General features: G+C 40.4%; 1 protein-coding gene across 1 annotated transcript in view; it reads right to left on the bottom strand.

The window, feature by feature from the left end:
• Positions 1-19,648, bottom strand: part of LOC103183362 (nuclear pore membrane glycoprotein 210-like) — a 28,762-nt gene that overhangs the window by 6,186 nt on the left and 2,928 nt on the right. Inside the window, exons 5-32 of the mRNA XM_042338558.1 lie at positions 19,243-19,393; positions 18,996-19,128; positions 18,254-18,412; positions 17,248-17,316; positions 16,337-16,443; positions 15,444-15,584; positions 14,634-14,771; positions 14,240-14,395; positions 12,865-13,063; positions 11,707-11,852; positions 10,775-10,996; positions 9,736-9,909; positions 9,001-9,193; positions 8,600-8,703; positions 7,771-7,875; positions 7,531-7,632; positions 7,294-7,422; positions 6,857-6,984; positions 6,107-6,239; positions 5,617-5,679; positions 4,644-4,823; positions 3,652-3,732; positions 3,405-3,536; positions 2,993-3,151; positions 2,491-2,582; positions 1,710-1,884; positions 1,161-1,336; positions 778-998 (exon numbers count right to left, since the gene is read on the bottom strand). Coding sequence (XP_042194492.1) covers positions 778-998; positions 1,161-1,336; positions 1,710-1,884; positions 2,491-2,582; positions 2,993-3,151; positions 3,405-3,536; positions 3,652-3,732; positions 4,644-4,823; positions 5,617-5,679; positions 6,107-6,239; positions 6,857-6,984; positions 7,294-7,422; positions 7,531-7,632; positions 7,771-7,875; positions 8,600-8,703; positions 9,001-9,193; positions 9,736-9,909; positions 10,775-10,996; positions 11,707-11,852; positions 12,865-13,063; positions 14,240-14,395; positions 14,634-14,771; positions 15,444-15,584; positions 16,337-16,443; positions 17,248-17,316; positions 18,254-18,412; positions 18,996-19,128; positions 19,243-19,393 — 3,968 coding nt within the window. The remainder of the gene's footprint in view (positions 1-777; positions 999-1,160; positions 1,337-1,709; positions 1,885-2,490; positions 2,583-2,992; positions 3,152-3,404; positions 3,537-3,651; positions 3,733-4,643; positions 4,824-5,616; positions 5,680-6,106; positions 6,240-6,856; positions 6,985-7,293; positions 7,423-7,530; positions 7,633-7,770; positions 7,876-8,599; positions 8,704-9,000; positions 9,194-9,735; positions 9,910-10,774; positions 10,997-11,706; positions 11,853-12,864; positions 13,064-14,239; positions 14,396-14,633; positions 14,772-15,443; positions 15,585-16,336; positions 16,444-17,247; positions 17,317-18,253; positions 18,413-18,995; positions 19,129-19,242; positions 19,394-19,648) is intronic.

Here is a 19,648-nt window from a genome sequence, read left to right on the forward strand (position 1 = left end):
GGCACTGACCTAGCCTGAAATTTTGTTTGTGGAATCCTTTTAAAAGAAGATCTGTCATATCTTAAGGATTTGATTCCTTTTTTTGTCGCATGCTACCATCTCCTCAATTCTGTGTCCCATCAATGGGTTGGGTGCGTGTGTGGAAGAAGGACCTTGGCCCTTCAGTCCGGCTGCTGAGTTTTCAATGCTGACTCACAGAATAATTTACAATCATAATAAATACTGGTTTTAGATCTGGCTCAAAATCTGCAGTGTACTTTCTGGTAAGCTTCACGACTTTGCTGGCTGTCATACACATACAATAGAACTGACAACCCATTTCTCCACAACCCAAGAATTCTATTGGGTTGTGGAGAAGTGGGTCGTGAATTCTATTATAATTCTCACACAATTGATAATCAACGTACACCAGACAATTACAAGCCACAGCTTTGAGTGAACTATAACATCTTAAATTTGATTATATAATTTAATTGCGGCAGAAACATTGAAGAGCAAACAACTGTTTCGCCCACAAAACATACAGTCAATTCACTTTAAAGTGTGTTCTGTGAAGCGCTTTGGGACGTCCTCCCGACGTGAAAGGCACTATATCAAATTTAAGGATTATTATTATTATTATTATTAAAGGCTGTGAGATATTGCCCGATCCCTCAGCCACTATGCCCCGAAACACTGGAACACTCTCCCCTCAATCTTATTATAATTGAGCTGTGCTTTTTGAAATCTACATACTGAAGGGAAACTTTGTATTCTCTTTGCTGTTGCACAACTAACCTTCCTGATCCACCAGTGGGCTGGTGAAACATATCACATCACTGAGTACCACGTGCGTTGTTACATTAGGCCATATTGCATATTGCACGGGTATCGGGATGTAGTCTGCAATTCCTGGGTGCTTCTTATCCCAAACTCCCAGCAGAGTCAATCCCACATTAGCAGCCTGAGCCACATAAGAATTATTCCTGGTACCAGGTCCAATCAGCAATAGATCATCCCTGAGTTGTCCAAAAGCAAAAGATAGGCACAAATCAGACAAATAAGCTACTTAACACCGAAATATGTAATTGAAACAGCAACGGGCCCAAATACAAGTTCTATACATCTTTTCCACAAAGTAACACTCTCTCAGTACGTTCATCCAAAGTCATTTTGCTCACCTGTTTATAGCTAAGTACAGCTCTGTGTTCTGTGCATGAAACTTGTCTCCAGTAAGGTCATAAAAATGAACTGTAAAAGTTAATGTCATTCCAAGAGGAAGAGCAGTTAGCTCCTCGTTTTTGGCTACATATAACGCAGGGCTGGATTGAATTCTGAGATAAGCCACTGGAGTCACCTAAAGTGGAGCAATTAACATTTTTGGTCATTTTGTTAGCTATATAACAGTGCAACATTATGAATTAATACTGAATAGAAGTTATTTTAAATTTACAAAGTGTTAACAATTCACCACGATAAAATTGTTTCATTTTGTAGGGAAATGCTGTGCGCAAATTGGCTGTCATATTTGCCTATAAAATAAACAGTCACTACATTTTACAATATTTCCTGTGCAAGCGCTTGGAGAGGTCTTCCCAATGTGAAAGGCGCTATATTAAATAATATAGGATTATTATTTTGTTACTGGGGTGGAAAATTACCTTTCGCACTTGAGGAAGCATGAGTACAGCATTATAATTTACTCCATTGTCAAATGAGAAAGTACTCACCCTTAATCCAGTTACAATGGTTTGGTTGAGTCCAAAATATTCAAGTGCGGTTACTTTCAGTGTGGAAGAACCAGTAGTGGGTCCAGATATCAGGATCCCATTCCCATCCTCCCTAATCACGGAATTATTAATATGACAATTTTGCACTTCATAGGTGACGTAAGCCACACCATCCCTATTGATTGCAAGAAACAGAATGTTAAAATTAATAGTGTTGAAGTTTGTTTACAAAACTGGCTACACTTTATGGTATATCCTGTGAAGCTCTTTAAGACGCTCTCCTGACATGAAAGGGGCTGTATCAAATGCAACGGTTATTATTAAAAGCATGTGCTCCATTGGGGGGTGGGGCCAGGGGGGCTTTTTCTGATTCTATATATTCCTATGCATTAAATTCAATCTAAAAAAAATGTAATAATAATAATCCGTGACATAGACCCTTGTCACATCGATTTTGGTGTTCAATAATAAGTACTAGGCATCACACTGCATTGCCATGAGGCTTAAAAGCAGGAACATTTCACCACGGGTCTGTCTGTGCCGAGTTAGCTGATCCTCTGGGTCGCTCTGGGCTGCAACCGAGCGTTAGGGGTGCTATATAATTGTAAGTTGTTGTTCTTGCTGATCCCCAGCCCAGGATGGCAGTGGGCACATGACAATCATGCTCAGTGTCTTTTGCTGCTTGGCTTTGGAAATGAAATGTGCCAGGAATCCCGTTGTAAATACTTCAAAGCGTAATTCAGATGACATTATTACGGTTCCACTGAGGAAATAAACTAACCTAGTGGTCTGCAGTTTTAGGTGGGTGTTTGGTGACATCAATATTTCCTCTGCTGGGAAAGAGAGAGGCAAGAGCTGGAGCTTCCCAAAGACCTAGAGCAAATGAAGGAAAATAGATTATTCGGCACAATATCCTCATTCGCCTAAATAAAATGTATTGGTGATTTAAGTCGTCATGATGATAGGGCCTTTCACATCACAAGAGGATGTCTCAAAGTGCTTCACAGGGTAATATGTACACTGAAGTGACTTTATGTTAAAGCGCCAAGGAATATTATTATATTATATATTAATTTTATATATATAGGTTTTCGAGAAGAGGAATCTATGGATTTTGTAAACTAGATAATTATGTGAGTGGATCAGTCTTTATTCTTGAATGATTTGTAAATGTGAGTATTATTATTATAAAGTGCAAGGTTACTTCTTCCTAAAGACAGAGAAACATCTCAACCCTCCTCTCTCACTCTATAATTTAATGTCAAAGTAAGTTACTGATTCACCATCATCTGGATTTCATCATAAAAGCTGCCAACATTTCCTTCAAACTGTCCAGCAGATGGATTCAGTGTCTTTACGGTAACTTTCAAACCAGTTTTCCCTTGAGCTATGCTGTGTATCACCATTGCAAAATTCTGCTCTGGTGAGAGCTGTAAGGTAATCTACGGAAAAAACAGAATATGAACAAATTCAACAACTTGCATTCATGTAGCACCCTTCATGGAGGATAGCAAGGACATTTATTCCAGCCTTTCCGTATCTTGGAACGGAAGCAGAGGAGAACATGCCACGTGATTCACTGGATTGTAAGATTCGTCGGAAGCAGCAATTAATAATACATCAATAAACCTGATGCTTGATTGATCATTTTAACCCTAATCTGCGGGGTTTCACAAGTGAAGAAATTATAGTTACCTCCAAATGTCTGGGGACAAGCTCAATAACATCCCGCTTTGTTGTTATCCAGTGAAACGTCAGACCTGGCACTGCATTCCCAAAGGAAAACGGGGTTTGGCTGCTTGTGAGTCCCATCACATATATTGGCATCTAATAGAAGTTCAAAAGCAACACATTTTTATAACATTATAAGACAATATTATATCACATCACTAAACAAGATTCACAAATAAATATATGGGCACAAACACCCCCCCCACTCTACCTGAGTTCCTGTCTTCAATCTAGTGACTGGAGCATGGATTTTTATCCCTTTCAGCTGAACAACTTCCACTGTCACATCATCCTATCGGTNAAAAAAAAAAACATAATTTTCTACCTACGACAGTCAGCAATATGTGAACCTGTGGCGGTAAGTATGAAATATACTGTGAGAAACCAATTTTAATTCATTCCAATACTCGGTGAATTTACTTTTGGGTTTGCTGTTTTAAATTCCTTAAGAGCCGCTGATTCAGAGTACGGCCATATTTATGGTAATTATGGTAATTATACCAGTGCACAAGGAGGAGGCTCAATTAATCCGGTGGATTGTTGGTGAGGATAACAATCTTTTTTGCTACAGAATCATTGGGTCTTTCATGTCCACCTAGATAATATACAGTCAATTCACTTTACAATTTATTCTGTGAAGCGCTTTGAGACGTCTAGAAGATGTGAAAAGCGCTATATCAAATGCAAGGATTATTATTAAATAGAAAACTTGGTTTGATGTCACCCCTGAAACATGGCACTTCCAACAATGGAGCTCCCCCCACCTCTCCTGTGCTGTACTGGAGTATATCAGCCTATGAGCTCATCAAGGTCCAATGTTAGGCTTGAACCCAACACCTTTCTGATCCATTCAAGGTGAGAAGGCTACCAACCGAAACAAGCTAACAGCATAATAATGGCACATGCAAAGAAACACAGGATAATGTCACAATAGTCTGATTCAAACGCATCTTGCTTCAATAGTTGATTATATCCTTAAGTAATAACAACTCAAACCCAATAATATCGACTCGACAGAACTCCTGTGGACAAGTAGGAGGAAGCAAAACCATAATAGTTTGCATTCTTGGAAAATCAGATGACGTTTCAAACTTTGGACCAAAGACCTTTTTAGTCTTTGAAACAACCGGGTCAACCTCACCAGCCATTTGCGGACTAGGCTCAGAATTGGTTCTTGAGGAAACTAGAAACTGGATCAATTACCTGGGAGAACACAACCACTCGCCCTGTGTCATCGTCAACAGCCTGGACGATTCCTGTCACTTTGGCTGTCCCCACGACCAAGGCAGTCAGCTGGCCTAGATCATTTACCTTGGCCACGCTGTGGTTGCTGATCGAAAAATAAATGTTGGACTGTGGCTGTGGACCACCTTCGGACATCACCTGTAACCAAATGTATCAAAATAATAATTCTAAAATACCTTCACGCTACACTTTAGAATGAAGCAAGTCAGTAGGACACAAGGATAAAACATTTAACGTCCCCTGCTTTAAAACTCCGTCCTACCATGCTGTAACAACAACAACAACAACATTTCATTTATATAGCGCCTTTCACGTCGGGAGGACGTCCCAAGGCGCTGGACAGTTGGGTCAGGACCCGAGCAAGGGGGGAAATGGTCAGGGTGAACAGAGGGAAGGAGGAGGGGGTAGAGAGTCGAGAGGGGAGCTGAAGGCATAGTCAAAGAGAAAGCTCCTGAGACCAGACTTGAAGGAGGAAAGGGAGGAGGCGGCGAAGGCACTGGGGTATGGAGTTCCAGAGCCTCGGGGCTGAGAGGCTGAAGGCCCGGCCACCGATGGTAGGGCGGTTAGGGCGGGGGATGTGGAGCAGACCAGAGCCAGAGGAACGGAGGGTACGGGCAGGTAAGTAGGGGGATAGTAGGTCGGAGAGGTAGGAGGGAGCAAGGCCGTGAATGGCATTGTAGGTGAGGATGAGGATCTTGAATTCGATCCTCTGGGGGATGGGAAGCCAGTGGAGGCGAGTGAGGGCGAGGGTGGGAGTGATGTGGTCGCGAAGCCTGATGCGGGACAGTACACAAGCTGCAGAGTTCTGAATGACCTGGAGCTTGTGGAGGGAGGTGCCGGGAAGGCCGGCGAAGAGAGAGTTCCCATAGTCCAGACTTGAGGTGATAAAGATAGGAGGTCACGTGCCAGCTCATTACTAACATCCACTAACCTGCATCATGCCACCAATGATTAAGGTCACTGTCCGTGGGATGAGTCTGAAGGGTGGGAACACCTGAAGATATTATAAATAGCAAATTAATGTCACATAGACAATCATAATCACAATGCATAATTAACCTTTTGATTTCCAAGTACAACAAAAAGAGGGCAAAATAAAATAATAATAATCCTTGAGTCCAGTGCTGGAAAATACTTTACATTGCAGGGTCAAATCCTTTGCTTTACCTTTTACAGGGCTCGGAGTTACACATGCAATTGTCCTTAGGCACCCTCTTAACCTTAAAGTTTTTCTCCAACACTGGTTTGTTCTCCCATAGGAAGCAATGTTGTCTAACATTATCTTTCGGTTGAAAATAGAATATACAGACAAGCTAGTTAAAACCCACCACTAGAGTTTACCCCCAGAGGGCGCGGTGCTCTCAATACCACAGTTATATCAAATATTGCAATCGACAAGAGGAAAAAAAACAAATACTCACTTCTATTTGACGTGGAGCAGAACTCAGCTTGCGACCATTTTTATCCCTGACAGTCACTACAAGAGTGGTCTGCCCCAAAGCCACAGCTTTCATGATGTAACTTACAGCGTATTGATCCAAATTGGAAAATCCCCTGAAAATTTAAAGAAAGGCTATGCAAATTCTTCCATTTAGAATACCTTCACACGGATCTTGAGCAATGACCATTTGAGCCAATGGATGCAGGTGATCCCAACTGTTATTGTTGCCAATGCTGGTGCCCAGAAACTGATAAGATCCAAGTTTGGAAAATTGTGTGAAGCTGGTTCCATGCCTACCGTCCATTCCATCCTTCTCATCGACCCCAGTTGGACCAACTTGTACATCGCTTTCCTCACGTCCTGGCTGAGAACTGAGGAAGCTCAGCCAACTGAGGGTGCTATGTCTCCAGTGACTCATATCCTTTGGACTCAACTCACCAATCTGTTGCTCGTGTTTTAAGCATGCAAACATTATCTGAGCTGGCGTAAAAACCCTTGCTAAATGTAACAAGTATACAACAGTGAACATATATATATATATATTAAAAAAAACTACTTCGAAACGCTCGCACCTGTACATCTAAACGTCTTAAAATCACTTAAAACAGTAGTTTTGGCAGTAGTCCTATCCTGGTGAAAGAACAAAATGCAGTTCAGATCTGACACCTTTATTATTCAGTTACTTGAAACGCGCCCATGTGTTTCTCAAGCAACGCAGTTCTGTGCTTACTCTAATTTGACAATTGGGGAAGCAGCTTGGAGGTTTAGATCCATGTAGCGAAAGTATCTGTTCAGCAATGGCTGCTTGAAAAAATCCAGGATCCTCACGTGAACTAGGACGGACTTTCCAATTTCAACCTGGAGAAAAAATAAAGTCATGAAGGACATTTCTCTCTGTTAACCCCCTTCTCATTCTTCAGTCTTCTTCCGACTTAGATTTCAAGGAGCTGTTGACATCACTACAGGGGCACACAAGTATTTTCAGCAGGCAAATACACTTTCTACAACATATCCTTAAATGTTTAAATGGAAAGAAATTGCACTGGAACTTTCAGACGTGGATGCAAAAGGTGGTCGCAATTGTCGGCAGATCAATCATTATTAAGTACTGAAAAATAAGAATATCCTCCAGTATTATGTTTTTACAGTATATTTACATGTGCTCACCTTGTGAATAAGGTCCAGTTCAAAATCTAATATGTCTGATACGTGTATCTGTGCTCTAGCTGGGCCGACGCAGGTCAGACACAGATCATATGCTTTCAATGTCACAACACCAGGCTGCAGAGGCTTTAACTGAAACAACAAATTGCATTTATATTACACAGCATTCATATAAGGCAACAGGGTCAATTGGGCAACACTAAGAATGATGTGGACAGAAAGAAGTTTCTGAGTACTTACCTGAACATAGTTCTTTATCTCCACATATGTGCTGTTGACTATCTCGCTGTTAGTGGTATTAATGAAAAAATATCCAGAACCCTCAGTTAAATAAATTAATTCCTAAAAAATAAAAAAAGAGAGAATGTTATTTTCACCCCTGTTTGGTTACCAATTTAAGATGTTCTAAGATTTTGCTGGGGGTGGGGGAGGGGGGGGGTGGGGTGGTGCTCTAATTTTATTTGCACCCCCTTTGCTTACCAGAATTTCAGGGTGATTGTATATTGTGAGGTTACCCGGGACTATGGATACGTCATCCACCAGTAACAAATCGATGGTGGTCGATATAGGCAGAAATGGAGCATCCTGCAGTAAAAAAGCATGGTCACAAAGTATTTTTATATACAAGATACTACAGGATGACCGAAAAATCGTGAGACCATTGCAATGTCTAATAAGTCTTAAAAAATGATAAGGAATTTGAAAATGAGTGTGAGGATCTTGAAATCGATCAGTTCGGAGAGTGGGAGCCAGTGGGCCTGGCTAGAACTGGTGCGATGGGGGTTCAGAGTTTAGTACGGGTGAGTATGCAGGCGGCGGAGTTTTGGAGGGGATGGATTTTGTGGATGGTGGAGTTGGGAAGGTCGGCGAGGAGGGCACCTGACTAGTCAAGGCGGTTAGTGACAAACCCATGGACGAGTGTTTCGGCTGCATCTGGTACGGTCGGAAGCGGGCGATGTGGTGGAGGTGGAGGAAGGCAGTACTGGTCAGGGACCGGTTGTGGGGAAGGAAGGACAACGGTGTGTTGAACCTGACGCCTAGTTGCACATCTGTTGGTGAGTTTGAGGGATAGGCTGGGGGAGATTGAGGAGCTCAGAGCCGCAGGACAGAAGACGTTGCCGGAAGCCAAATGCAGAGGGGTCGAGGCAGAGGGATTTCGACAGCGAGTTCAAGTGGGTAGAGACATGGTGGCTGAGAAATTGTACGAGTTGGTGACCTTCAGAGCACGTCTATCATCTTATAAAAATTAACACAAAACAGTTGGTTTCCACCAGTGAGTGGGAACAGGTTTTAAGCATGTGAAACTTACAACGGTGTTTAGTGTTGATGGGGAAACAGTCTTTCGATAACCCACAAAACACACTGAGACAGACACTGTGCCTTTCCTGCGGTATACTGTAACAATCCGATGCCCTGTTAGCCGGCAAATAATTAGTTGATTTAGAAACAAGCAATTACTACAAAACCCCACAAAGATGACAAGCTTGACTTCTAAATTGTTGATATTGAACCCGGTGTGCAAATGTGAAACTAATATTTGTCACTAACTATGGCAATAAAGTAAATATTCCATTCAGATTATTCCCAAATTCTCTCAGTATTCCTTACAGAAAAGACGTTGAATGTTTCAGTTAACTGTAACAATTCAATGGTCAAAATGACATGAAATGTCATCAAATGTAAGTATTATTATTATGCTCAACGCGTCACCGTGTTGCCTCCTCTGTCCACTGCCATCATCTTTTGAGATCATTTCCATGGGTTTGGTTACATGAAAGCTGGCTAGAGAATTGTTGGACGATTTCCAGTTCACCAGCAGTGAGGTGAAGTTGTCAAATTTCCGTCTGTGTTGGTCATATGCAGTCAGCTCCAGGACACTGTTCCTGCAGAAAGAAACGGGGACCTAACTCAAACAAACACAAAAACAAATACAAAAAATTAGAAAAAGATCTAATTGAAGGAAAACTCTGCAGGTTTTTAATGCATTTGTATGAAAATAATTTCAATAATCAGTGTATGTCGATTAAAAATTGTAAAAAAAATTAAAACGTAAGGATTTTATGACCTAAAATCTTTACACAAACATTACGTAAGTACTCAAATTATGTTCTCACACATACATTAACTGGGATGCTGACATTCCCTGGGAGCTGGGATTCTTCACACTCAACCCTTGTTAACCTCTGCCGTCAAAGCACTAACTTTCGCCCACAAATATACAGTCAATTCACTTTACAGTGTGTTCTGTGAAGCGCTTTGGGACGTCCTTTGGTTACACCCCATAAATTAATCCAACATACACTCTGGGTTCTGAAAACCTTGGCTCCTGCCAATCTGCACCTAATGCTCTCCAGAATTGGGTAAGCAGGTTGCGTGTTCCCGGTGAGAGAGTGCACATTCAAAATAAAACTCACCAACCAAAAATAAACTAAATTGAAGCCTTACCAACTGTTTGTTGTGCTGCAGTAAAGGGCACGGAAGACTGAGTTGATGTGGCTTGTAAACAGGAGTCAAAGTGAGACTGGTAGGCATCGCACAGACAAACTTTACTTGAACAGGCTCCACAGCAGGGTTGGGATTCAGTAAGCTTGGCTTGTTACCTACTCGAAAGGTCAAAAACTGAGGAGGAAAAATCATGACAATACTCAGAGGATAACTGCACTCTTAATCAAATATAGCATTTAAATTTATTTGTGAAATCAGGTTACAATCAAAATGGATCACCTGATGAGCAAACACTGATCTTGAGAACAGACTAGCTTTGTTCTTCATTCAACGTTTCCTTGTACATTATGGGTTACTTTTCTGACAAGTGAAAAACTTTTAAGCTCTTTACTGAAATAAATACATATTACCTCTCTTTTCCCTTCCCATAGAAATTAGGGTTATGAATTGTCAAAGCAGATCATGCTTTGACAATTCATAACCCTAATTTCTATAGGTAAAAATTATGTTTTTTTCTTCCTCATCTTTTTTTATATAGTTACTATGAATTGGAATAAGATAACGTGTTTATCTGAAAACTGCTTTATGTTTCTGCTAAGCCTAACTAAGCCTGTTCCCTGTTAAGGGCACGCAAGACCGAGTTTAAGTGCTTTGGGATGTCTTCCTGTCATGAAAGGTGATATAAAAATGTAAATTGTACTGTGTTGATGTGGGTTGTAAACTGAAGTCAAAGCGAGACTAGCAGGCACAGTGCAGGCAAACTTCACTTTAATTAGCAATAAAAAATAAACGAGAGTCGATACTAGCTTGTTCTGTTAAACTCTTGATTTGATACTGCAACACGACATGCAATTCCTTTGCAATTTATCGGTCTTAATTGGTGCAGCCATCACAATAGTCCTGAACTCGGATGGCCAGCCAGAAGTGTAAAATGTACTGCGACGCTACCCTGTGTGAGTGGTGCTATATAAATGCAAGTTATTGTTGTTGTTGAACACTGGACTATACAGTATAGCACTCCTGAACTCATTCCTCTTACCTGCTCTCCCAGGCCCACGCAGATGACTCTAAAGCCATGCTGGTTCTTCTTTTTGACCAGTGGAGCTCGTAGCTGTTTAATGATCGTCTTTGCCCAATCTTCACCGCTCAGGTCTGCAAAGAACCTTGATGGTTCCAGGACCCAGGGTCTAGGTCCTCCTTCAAACAGCATTTCCTTTGAAGACGTCAGTGTAACAACAGCAACAGAAACGGGATCTATAGCCTGATAAAAGAACGGGAATGATTAAAAGGGTTATGTTTTGCCAGGAAATCAGCAACGCCTGGCTCATTCATTTTGCTAATGCTGTGTCTGTTCTAAATATGATAATATCATTTGTATAGGACACCCGAATCAGTGAATTTTATATGGAATTCCCAACATTTTGATCACTTTTTAATAAGTAAACCAAAGTATCTTGGCAAAGGAATTAGTGCGGAGAACACAACAAACCATTTCCCCCTCATGTCAAACAAGGAGGATAGGAAGATAATTTTCCTATTGTATTAAAATTATATATACACAATGGATACTAATATAATAACCATATAATGTTCTTAAATAAAAGTTTGCTATTGCAAAACTGACCCAGAGTACAATTCAATTTACGTTTATATGGGACTTTTCACATCGGGAGGACGTCTCAAAGTGCTTTACACAACTGGCTGGGCACCCGAGCCTGGGGGTGGGGAGTCAAAAGGAGAAAGCGTGGTCATAGAGGTACATCTTGACATATGTGGAGTACGGATTCAAATGGACTATACTCCCAACAAATTTAGTGAATGGCTTATTATTTCTTAAAAAGTCAGCTATTTAGCCATGGTACACATTAAAAATATTGTGGACAGAACGATACCTCAACATTGCACCAATGCTACACCATGGTTTGGTAGCACATTCTACCATCTTTAGGGTTCTGTTTCATAGTCGCTCACCCGAAGCCGATGATAAGCAGCAATAGTGATGCTGCTGCTAAAGTGGATCTGCATAAATCCAGAGCTGGCAGTCAGCAATGTGTGACCTTGTGTCTCGCCCTGAACTTGTATTCCAGTACAGTATTCATCACCTGGCTCTAGTCTCCCTGGCAAAATATAAAGATAAAGCTGTAAGTGTTAATGATATGACCTAGTAACAAAAATAATGTTTAGTAATAATATTAATAATCCTTGCATTTCAAAGCACTTCACAGAATATACTGTAAAGTGAATTGACTGTGTATTTTGTGGACGAAATGAGGCAGCCACTTGCACACAGCAGTATCCCACAAACAGTCATGGATTGAATGACCAAATTCAGGGAAGAATGTGAGAGCAAAACTTGAATTTATAAAGAGCCTTCCATGTGGGATAGCATCTTAGAGCAGTCGGAGAAACAGGAAGCAGAGAAACTGTCCACACTCAACACATGAAGACTGCCTCCTTGGGCGAGCTTGTGATCCCACATCAATAAGCATTAGCAGCAAGTTGCTCCACCAAGTTATTGAGTAATGCAGCTTTAATTGGTGCTAATTATTTTTTTTTAATATCCTGGTTGCTTTAAGTAATTTTTTAGGATCTCATCAAAAATTTGCTCTTACTGCAAATAAAATCTAAAGTGGTGCATTAAGCGCTATTAGAAATTGTTTTATGACGAACATTGTAATTCACTGCAAATCATTGTAATTCACTGTAATCACAGATAAAGGTTCATAGCCATAATATGGTATCTTAGTTCTTAAGGCATGATGTTTAGTACTTTTAGGTGAGCTAATTGATTCAAGTGAACAAATTACCATTAAAATTTACTAGCCTTTCAGATTGATGAAACAGCTGTAACACATCTTGGAACTATAAAATTGGACTTCAAATGTAGTCTGATGGTACTTTATTGATGAGTATGCGATATAATGCCATTACGAAAAAAAGATAGCGTTCATTGATCGTGATTGAGGCAAACAGAAAACTTGAAATGCAACTGGTCACCTTATAATAATCCTTGCAGTCAATATAGCGCCTTATCACGTTGTCACAAAGCCTCAAATCGTACACTGATGCTGAGCGACTTAAATTAAACTGTTGCCAACTTGCATAATGAAAAAATTAAGCAAATTGTACCTTCAAGGGTTCTGAACACCCCTTGCTTGTCCACCTCCACTTCTATGTTCATTAGGGTACAGTTATTGACGGGAACAGTTTCCATGTTGTCTGTTTCCAGGAGCCCGTACACCATGATAGGAAGGTCAAGAACCTGACCAATCTCAATCTCTACTCTGGATGGCACAAACTCAATGCTGACTGGCCTCAGAACATATACCTAATATTAGAACATAGACATTGATATCAGAACGTAGACCTAATTAACCAGATTGTTTAGCTTTCCTTTGGTGTACGCACTAGATTCAGTGGACACAATGTCATCATCATTTTACTCTGTGTATGTTAGGGTAACCAAAGGCGCCAAATCCTACCTTGAATAAAATTTGTTGTTGTTTTCTTAGCCCGTGAGGCCATTTTCTCACAAAATTTAAGATCGACCAAGAATTGTGGAGAATTCTGAAATTCAACGTTAATTTGGAGCCCGGTTTCGGGAAAAAAAGGGTCCATTTAAGAATATTCCACAATTCTGCGCAATTATAAATTTAAGACAAATTTCAAGTCTACGACTAGGTGGGATTAATGGCCTTAGATGCTATAAATCAGATTAAAAACTCTGCATTGAATCTACTTTTGCCTAGTCTTGCAGATTGCAAATTTTAACTTACTGCATTTAAACCCCAAGCTGAAAATGGAATTGTGTGAAGCGTGACTGATTGCAAACCGGTTTTACCTCGAAAGACATCAGCCCAAGGTGAATATCTGATACTCATCTTAAACTTGAATATTTGAAGCACTCCGGGACGCTACCCTGCGTGAAAGGCGCTATATAAATGCAAGTTGTTATACAGGTAAAGAGTCATAATAGTAGTACTTTCAAGCAAAATTTAGTTTGCTGGAAGGTACAACAACTAAAGGACAACAACTTGCATTTATTTATATATAAATCCTCCTGTGGTACACAACCAATTTCTTATATAGAAATAACCTGAGAAAGCTCCAGTTTTACTGGAATGTCTACCATTTCTCTAAAGAGCTTTCAGAGAGAAAGGTTTATTGATGTAATCGTTCAGTGCTGTATATATTTTCTGCCTGGAGTGATAAAGTGAAAGGTACATTTGTTTGGTAAACGTACTAAGTTTCCAAAACAGATTCTGAAGCAGTTTTTGTATAGTAATAGGTCCTGTAAAAAGCGATGTACAGTATGAGTCTCACTATCATTCCAGCCTTCAAAAAGGTTTGATCCCTTTCAAGCATCAAATGAAACATCATTGTTAACCTATTGCATTCATTTAGATTTTAACCATTGTGAATTGTTGTATCACACATAAAAACACAATGCTTCTCTGTGCAACTCAAAGGGGCTCGAACTATGACAGTAGTATTTACGACTTACTGTCATTTCGCCAAAGTGAACAGGATTTTCTACATCTCTAGCCTGTATGATGCTGAAGCCTCTGTTATCACCAGTTGCGATAAAGCCTTTCACTGTTACCATAGCAACAGATTCATTAGATGACGACCAGGTAAAATTCCCGCTTCCACCGGTAACCTGCGGAATACCAATTTGAAATGTTTTTATTCAGTAAGACATGTTTGTGGGCCATTTTCAAACATAATGACGCCCTTCAACTCGATAAAAGCATCAGACAAAAGTACTGTACTTTGCCCTCTTGAACACATACGTTTTTTTCCCTCCCTGTTGATTTTCCAGCAAAGCACCTTACAAGATTGGTTAGAGCTCTCTGAGCTATAGGTCTCTTACATGACTACGTTACAGTGTACGTTACCTGAATAATGTGACGGTAGCTTCGGGGTTTGGGGTGCCAGGGGAACACGAGGATACGTGGCTTCAGTATTATTGGTTTATAAATAATCACATCTTGGTGACCGGTAATGGGAACAGGTAGATCCAATTTTGTGTCATTCTGTAATACAAAAAAAACATAATTAAAAGAAAAATAATACTGTATATGGAAATAGAAATACCCTACCAACTGCTTGAGTGCACTGACTAAAGAAATCACACACTGTTTTGTCTTTACGTCAACACTTTGATGCAGGTCAGGGTACAGTTGATGCCTTGGATGTTGTCTTGGATATAATTTATGAGCAGATGTCAGTATAAAATGGTCATTCCCCACCAGTACTCTGGCTATTAAATAAGGCTAGAGTTTGCTATCAAGAACAACTTAACTACAGTATTTAAATAGATCTTATTTTCTCTCTATGTATGTCCGATGCAAAATGCCAACAGAGTGGATGTTTAAATGGGATGTTCAGCAAACAGCCTCCAACAATAGGACTTAACTTGAAGGTTTTCATTTTAAACCTATGCCCTCAGCTCTGAAGGTTTATTTTTCCTCCCTGATTTCTGATTTCTCCAGATGCATGAACCAATGCATGACTCAATATGCAGAAGACAACCTGCTCTCGTGCCTGGCCTCTGAGACTATGACATACTTCTTTGAAAGCGCTTTGGGTCATCTTTCCTCTCCTCTCTCCAACTCCACCCGCTACTCTCTTCAGCTTCCCTCTCCCAGCGTGAAAGGTGCTATATAAATGTAAACTGCGTTCCAGTGTCATTATTCCATTCTTACCTTCCCAAACACGCCAAACAGAGAAGCGTTAATTACTGTCCGTCCATCCAACAGAATGTCAACATAATGGTAAGATCCATTTTTAGAGAAATCCAGGGAGCTAAAGTGCAATTCTGGCAGCGTAGTGGAAATTCTTAAATTCTGTAAAAATAAAAAGGTGACATTCATATTTTTCAAAAGGTATATTGCTTTCACGAGTTAATTCAGCCACACGTACTTTCTTACATTCCAATACACTCGTTCTTTTATAGCGTCTCAATCACCTATCTATATTGTTGTAGAAAGCTAGCTACATGCCCTTACTGCAAATCGCAGCTTTGCTTGCATTAAGTCCCTCAGAAGTGATACTTCACAACTCCACCAAGCAATGTTAATCTACAAAAAGTCTTTCAGGCTTGGCACACTCCAAGCCCTGATGTGATGAAGTGGACGGCCAAAGAAATGCTTATCAAAAGGAAGAGGCCAAACACAAAGAGAAAGTTAGTCCTCTTAGGAGTCCTCCGAGACAATGTACCCAGACTAACATTGTGCAAAACTATGGTGAGATGAGGGATTGTATAAACATGCATGCTGAAACTAAATTGTCTGATTTGGGTACATCTGATATTAAGTCTGATAAAGGTGTTTGTATAGAATGCAAGGACTAAAAATAATAAAAATGTAGTTCACTGCTGTCCTTGTTGATTTCATATTGTGTTCCCCAGACCAATTAAATAATTTAAGAAAGCTGTGCAATTAATTAATATTTAACTCATAAACTCTGTGGAAAAGATTTGTAAGTCATTGGAAAATGTGACGTGAAGAAAGGGCTAACTGCTGGGAGTTTGGCTTTCTTTACTAAGCGAATACAAATAGGAAGAAACTGACCAAAACCAGATGACTAAATAACTTACATCAGACAAATAAACTTTATTGCTTTTTTTGTCGTACACTTCCACAGTAATTTCATACTTCCTTTCCATCTCCAACACCCATCTGTCCCCGGGCAGAACAGAAAAACCTGGATAAACAAATACAATGTTGAAATTAAGCTTTACTGAAAACATGCCAGGATACAATTTGGAAAGCTTTACTGAAGACCAGGAATGGCAAAATCTCTGGATGACTTTGCCTCATTACATCAGATTTTATTGTTTTTCTCAATATTAAGATAATAATAATAATAATAATCCTTGCATTTGATATAGCGCTTTTCACGTCGGGAGGACGTCCCAAAGCGCTTCACAGAACACACTGTAAAGTGAATTGACTGTATATTTGTGGGCGAACGCGGCAGCCAATTGCGCACAGCAATGTCCCACAAACAGTCGTAGATTGAAAATGACCAATTTCTTATTGTTTTTTTTTTGGGGGGGGATTATTATTAAGATATCTGAATAGCAAACGCGGCAGCCAATTGCGCACAGCATTGTCCCACAGACTGCTGTGAAATGAATGACCACTTTTATTGGGGGATTGTTGACCAGGACACTGGGATAATTCTCTTCTCCTTTTTGAATAGTGCCACTGTATCTTTAATGTCCACCTGAACAGGCAGACGGGATCTCGGTTTAACATCTCATCCGAAAGACGGCATCTCCGACAATGCAACACCCACCCCAACACTGCACTGGAGCATAAGCTTAGACTATATAAGTTAAAGTCCTAAGAACATATATATTAAGAACATAACATGTAACACGCGTCATCAGGAGGCCCGATTTGTAATATCCAACTAACATTGCTCATTTCTTCCTCGTTTCATTTCCAGGTGCTTTTTTTTTTTGCCTGCACGATAAGAGAAGACATTTAGGATATTACTCACCCAGAAAAGCAGCTTCTACTACATATATTGTGCAGTTCGGCAGATGAGAGAGAGTTTGCATGTGAATGTCTATCATTTAATTAAGGAGCCATAACCCTTTCCAGTACTGACTGAACAATCTTGGTTGGACCTGGAAAATTATCAGCAAGTTCTGTGCTGCTTGATATCACTCAACACACGATGATGCAACAATTATGGAAATGTTGTGGAATGATTTAACGTACAAAACAAATTCTAATTTCTGATGTTACATCGGTGAGCACTTAAAACAAGAAATTCCAATTGAGGTTTATTCTATTTAGGTAGCATTTCAAAGCATCCAGAATTGAGCAAATTGCTTAATTTTTTAAGCCAGTTTTCTGCAAGTTGCTTTTAAGAAAACCAGCTTCAGAGTTAAGACTGAATTCAACAAGTTCTGGATGCTCTGAAATACTAAGTAAATAAGAGTAAATTGTAGAATTTCTCCCCAGTAATTTTTTTTATTATTTGTGAACAGAATCCAAGCACCTTCCACACTTATTCAAAGTCCATTTGAAGTTCGGATTGGATCACCTTCTCATTATTGGTTACCTTTTCTACAGCTGCCCCGTTGTGTAGTTTATCACTTTCCTGTTCATTGCTGGCTTTCGCTTATTCCACTGCGCTATCTACAGTACACGCAATTCAGTGTTCCCTCTCAGTGGAGGTGACTCAATTCCCCGAGGTGAAAGGCTTATAAAGTCATTGCTACCACCACAGAAATTTACAGCATAGAAAGGCTCTTTTAAACAGCAATCCATTTACTCCCATTTACCTGTGTTTACTCCTTTGTGGATAACATCTAGCTCGCTTTAGAAAGCTAATATGGATCCTGCCCTCGACCAGTGCTCTTGGCAGGGCATTCCATACCCTAACAATTCTGTGCATGAGAAAAAAAAACAATCTCTTAAACTCCCCATTTGCTAACTATCTTAAATAATTAATCAAACACTACTTAATAGGAAAATAGGCTTATTGAAAAGGATACTCCTGTATATAAGCACTATGCTAGCCTGTCCTTTCTGAAGTGCTGTAACGGTGCAGGAATTAGGTTCCAGCTCTGCAACTGGATTCCCCTCTTCACCATCAGGGTCAACCACATGATTCTGCAGTTCCAGTTTGTACTGATCTGAGGGCATCTCAATTTCTGCAACGGGAAAGCATTCGACAAAATAATGTACAGGGCCATGTTGAGCAGTGCAGTCGAACAGTGTGATTGAGAATAGTGTGTCTCAAGGGCATAAAACAACAACTTGCATTTACATAGCGCCCCTCATGAGGGTAGCATTCCAGAGCACTGGACAATGGTGGTGCATGACACCAAGCCCGGGGTAGGTGACCGTAGGCAAGGTCGAAGAGCTAAGGAGGTGCCAGGGCATGAAGGAATTTGAAAGCGAGTGTGAGGACCTTGAGTGTGAGTACCTCTTTGACCGCACTTAGGGTCACCTTCGCCCCCATCCCCACCCCTAGCTCGGGTGCCCAGCCAGCAGCGTTAAGCGATTTGAGAGGTACTTCCAATTCGAAAGAAGCTGTATAAATGTAAACTGTATTGTACTAATGTATTTTATTTTCGCTTTGGACTCCTGCCCGCGACAGCAAAACAATGCACTGAAGACAAACCAAACCGTCAGCCGGGTTGCTTGCTGTCGCTGGTCCTTTTGATATTAACAAGCAAAACGAATTCAAGATTCCGCAAAGCTGTTCCGGTTTAGTTTCCGGTGGAGTTTTACCTGTCATTTTCCCGTTCACTATTTTGGTAACTCTGTAGCGAATGAAGGCTCCTACCAGGAGGTAAATATCATAAGACGGACTCAAAATAATGTTTTCCAGGATAATAAGACGTATCATGGCAGGAGGGACAGTCTGGAAGAAATAAGAGTTAGTTTTTAAGACTCAATCGAATATGTTCCTTGTGTGTACTCCAGAATACCACTATTTTTTCCTCCTCCTTTCCCCCACATAGTGAGTAATCAGTACCTTATATACTGCTTCTTGCAGTCGGGTTTTCAGTGTAGAAGTGCCAGTCATTAACCCCGACACAAGAATGATGTCTCCCTGTTTGCCTTCGGTCTCCATTTTTGCTATATACGCAGGTGGCAGATAGGTGGCTTCTGAAAACTTCAGAATTCTGATTGAGGAAATAGGAACAGGCGTGCAAGTGCAGTGTGGTTAGATCTCAGTGAAAATGCAGGGCGCCCATCAGAAACCTCTCAAGTCTGGCAGGTGTGAAATCAAACAATTCAGTCTGGCATAATTAAATACCTGTCTTAAATGAAATTTGTGCAGATACACTAGGCATTAAAGGCAATGAAACTGGGAAACCCCATTTCATTGTATGACTATTGCAACATCAAATATCTCATCATACTGGCTCATGGCTACT

Source organism: Callorhinchus milii, unplaced genomic scaffold, assembly GCF_018977255.1.
Source record: "Callorhinchus milii isolate IMCB2004 unplaced genomic scaffold, IMCB_Cmil_1.0 Scaffold10, whole genome shotgun sequence".
NCBI classification, from domain to species: Eukaryota; Metazoa; Chordata; class Chondrichthyes; order Chimaeriformes; family Callorhinchidae; genus Callorhinchus; species Callorhinchus milii.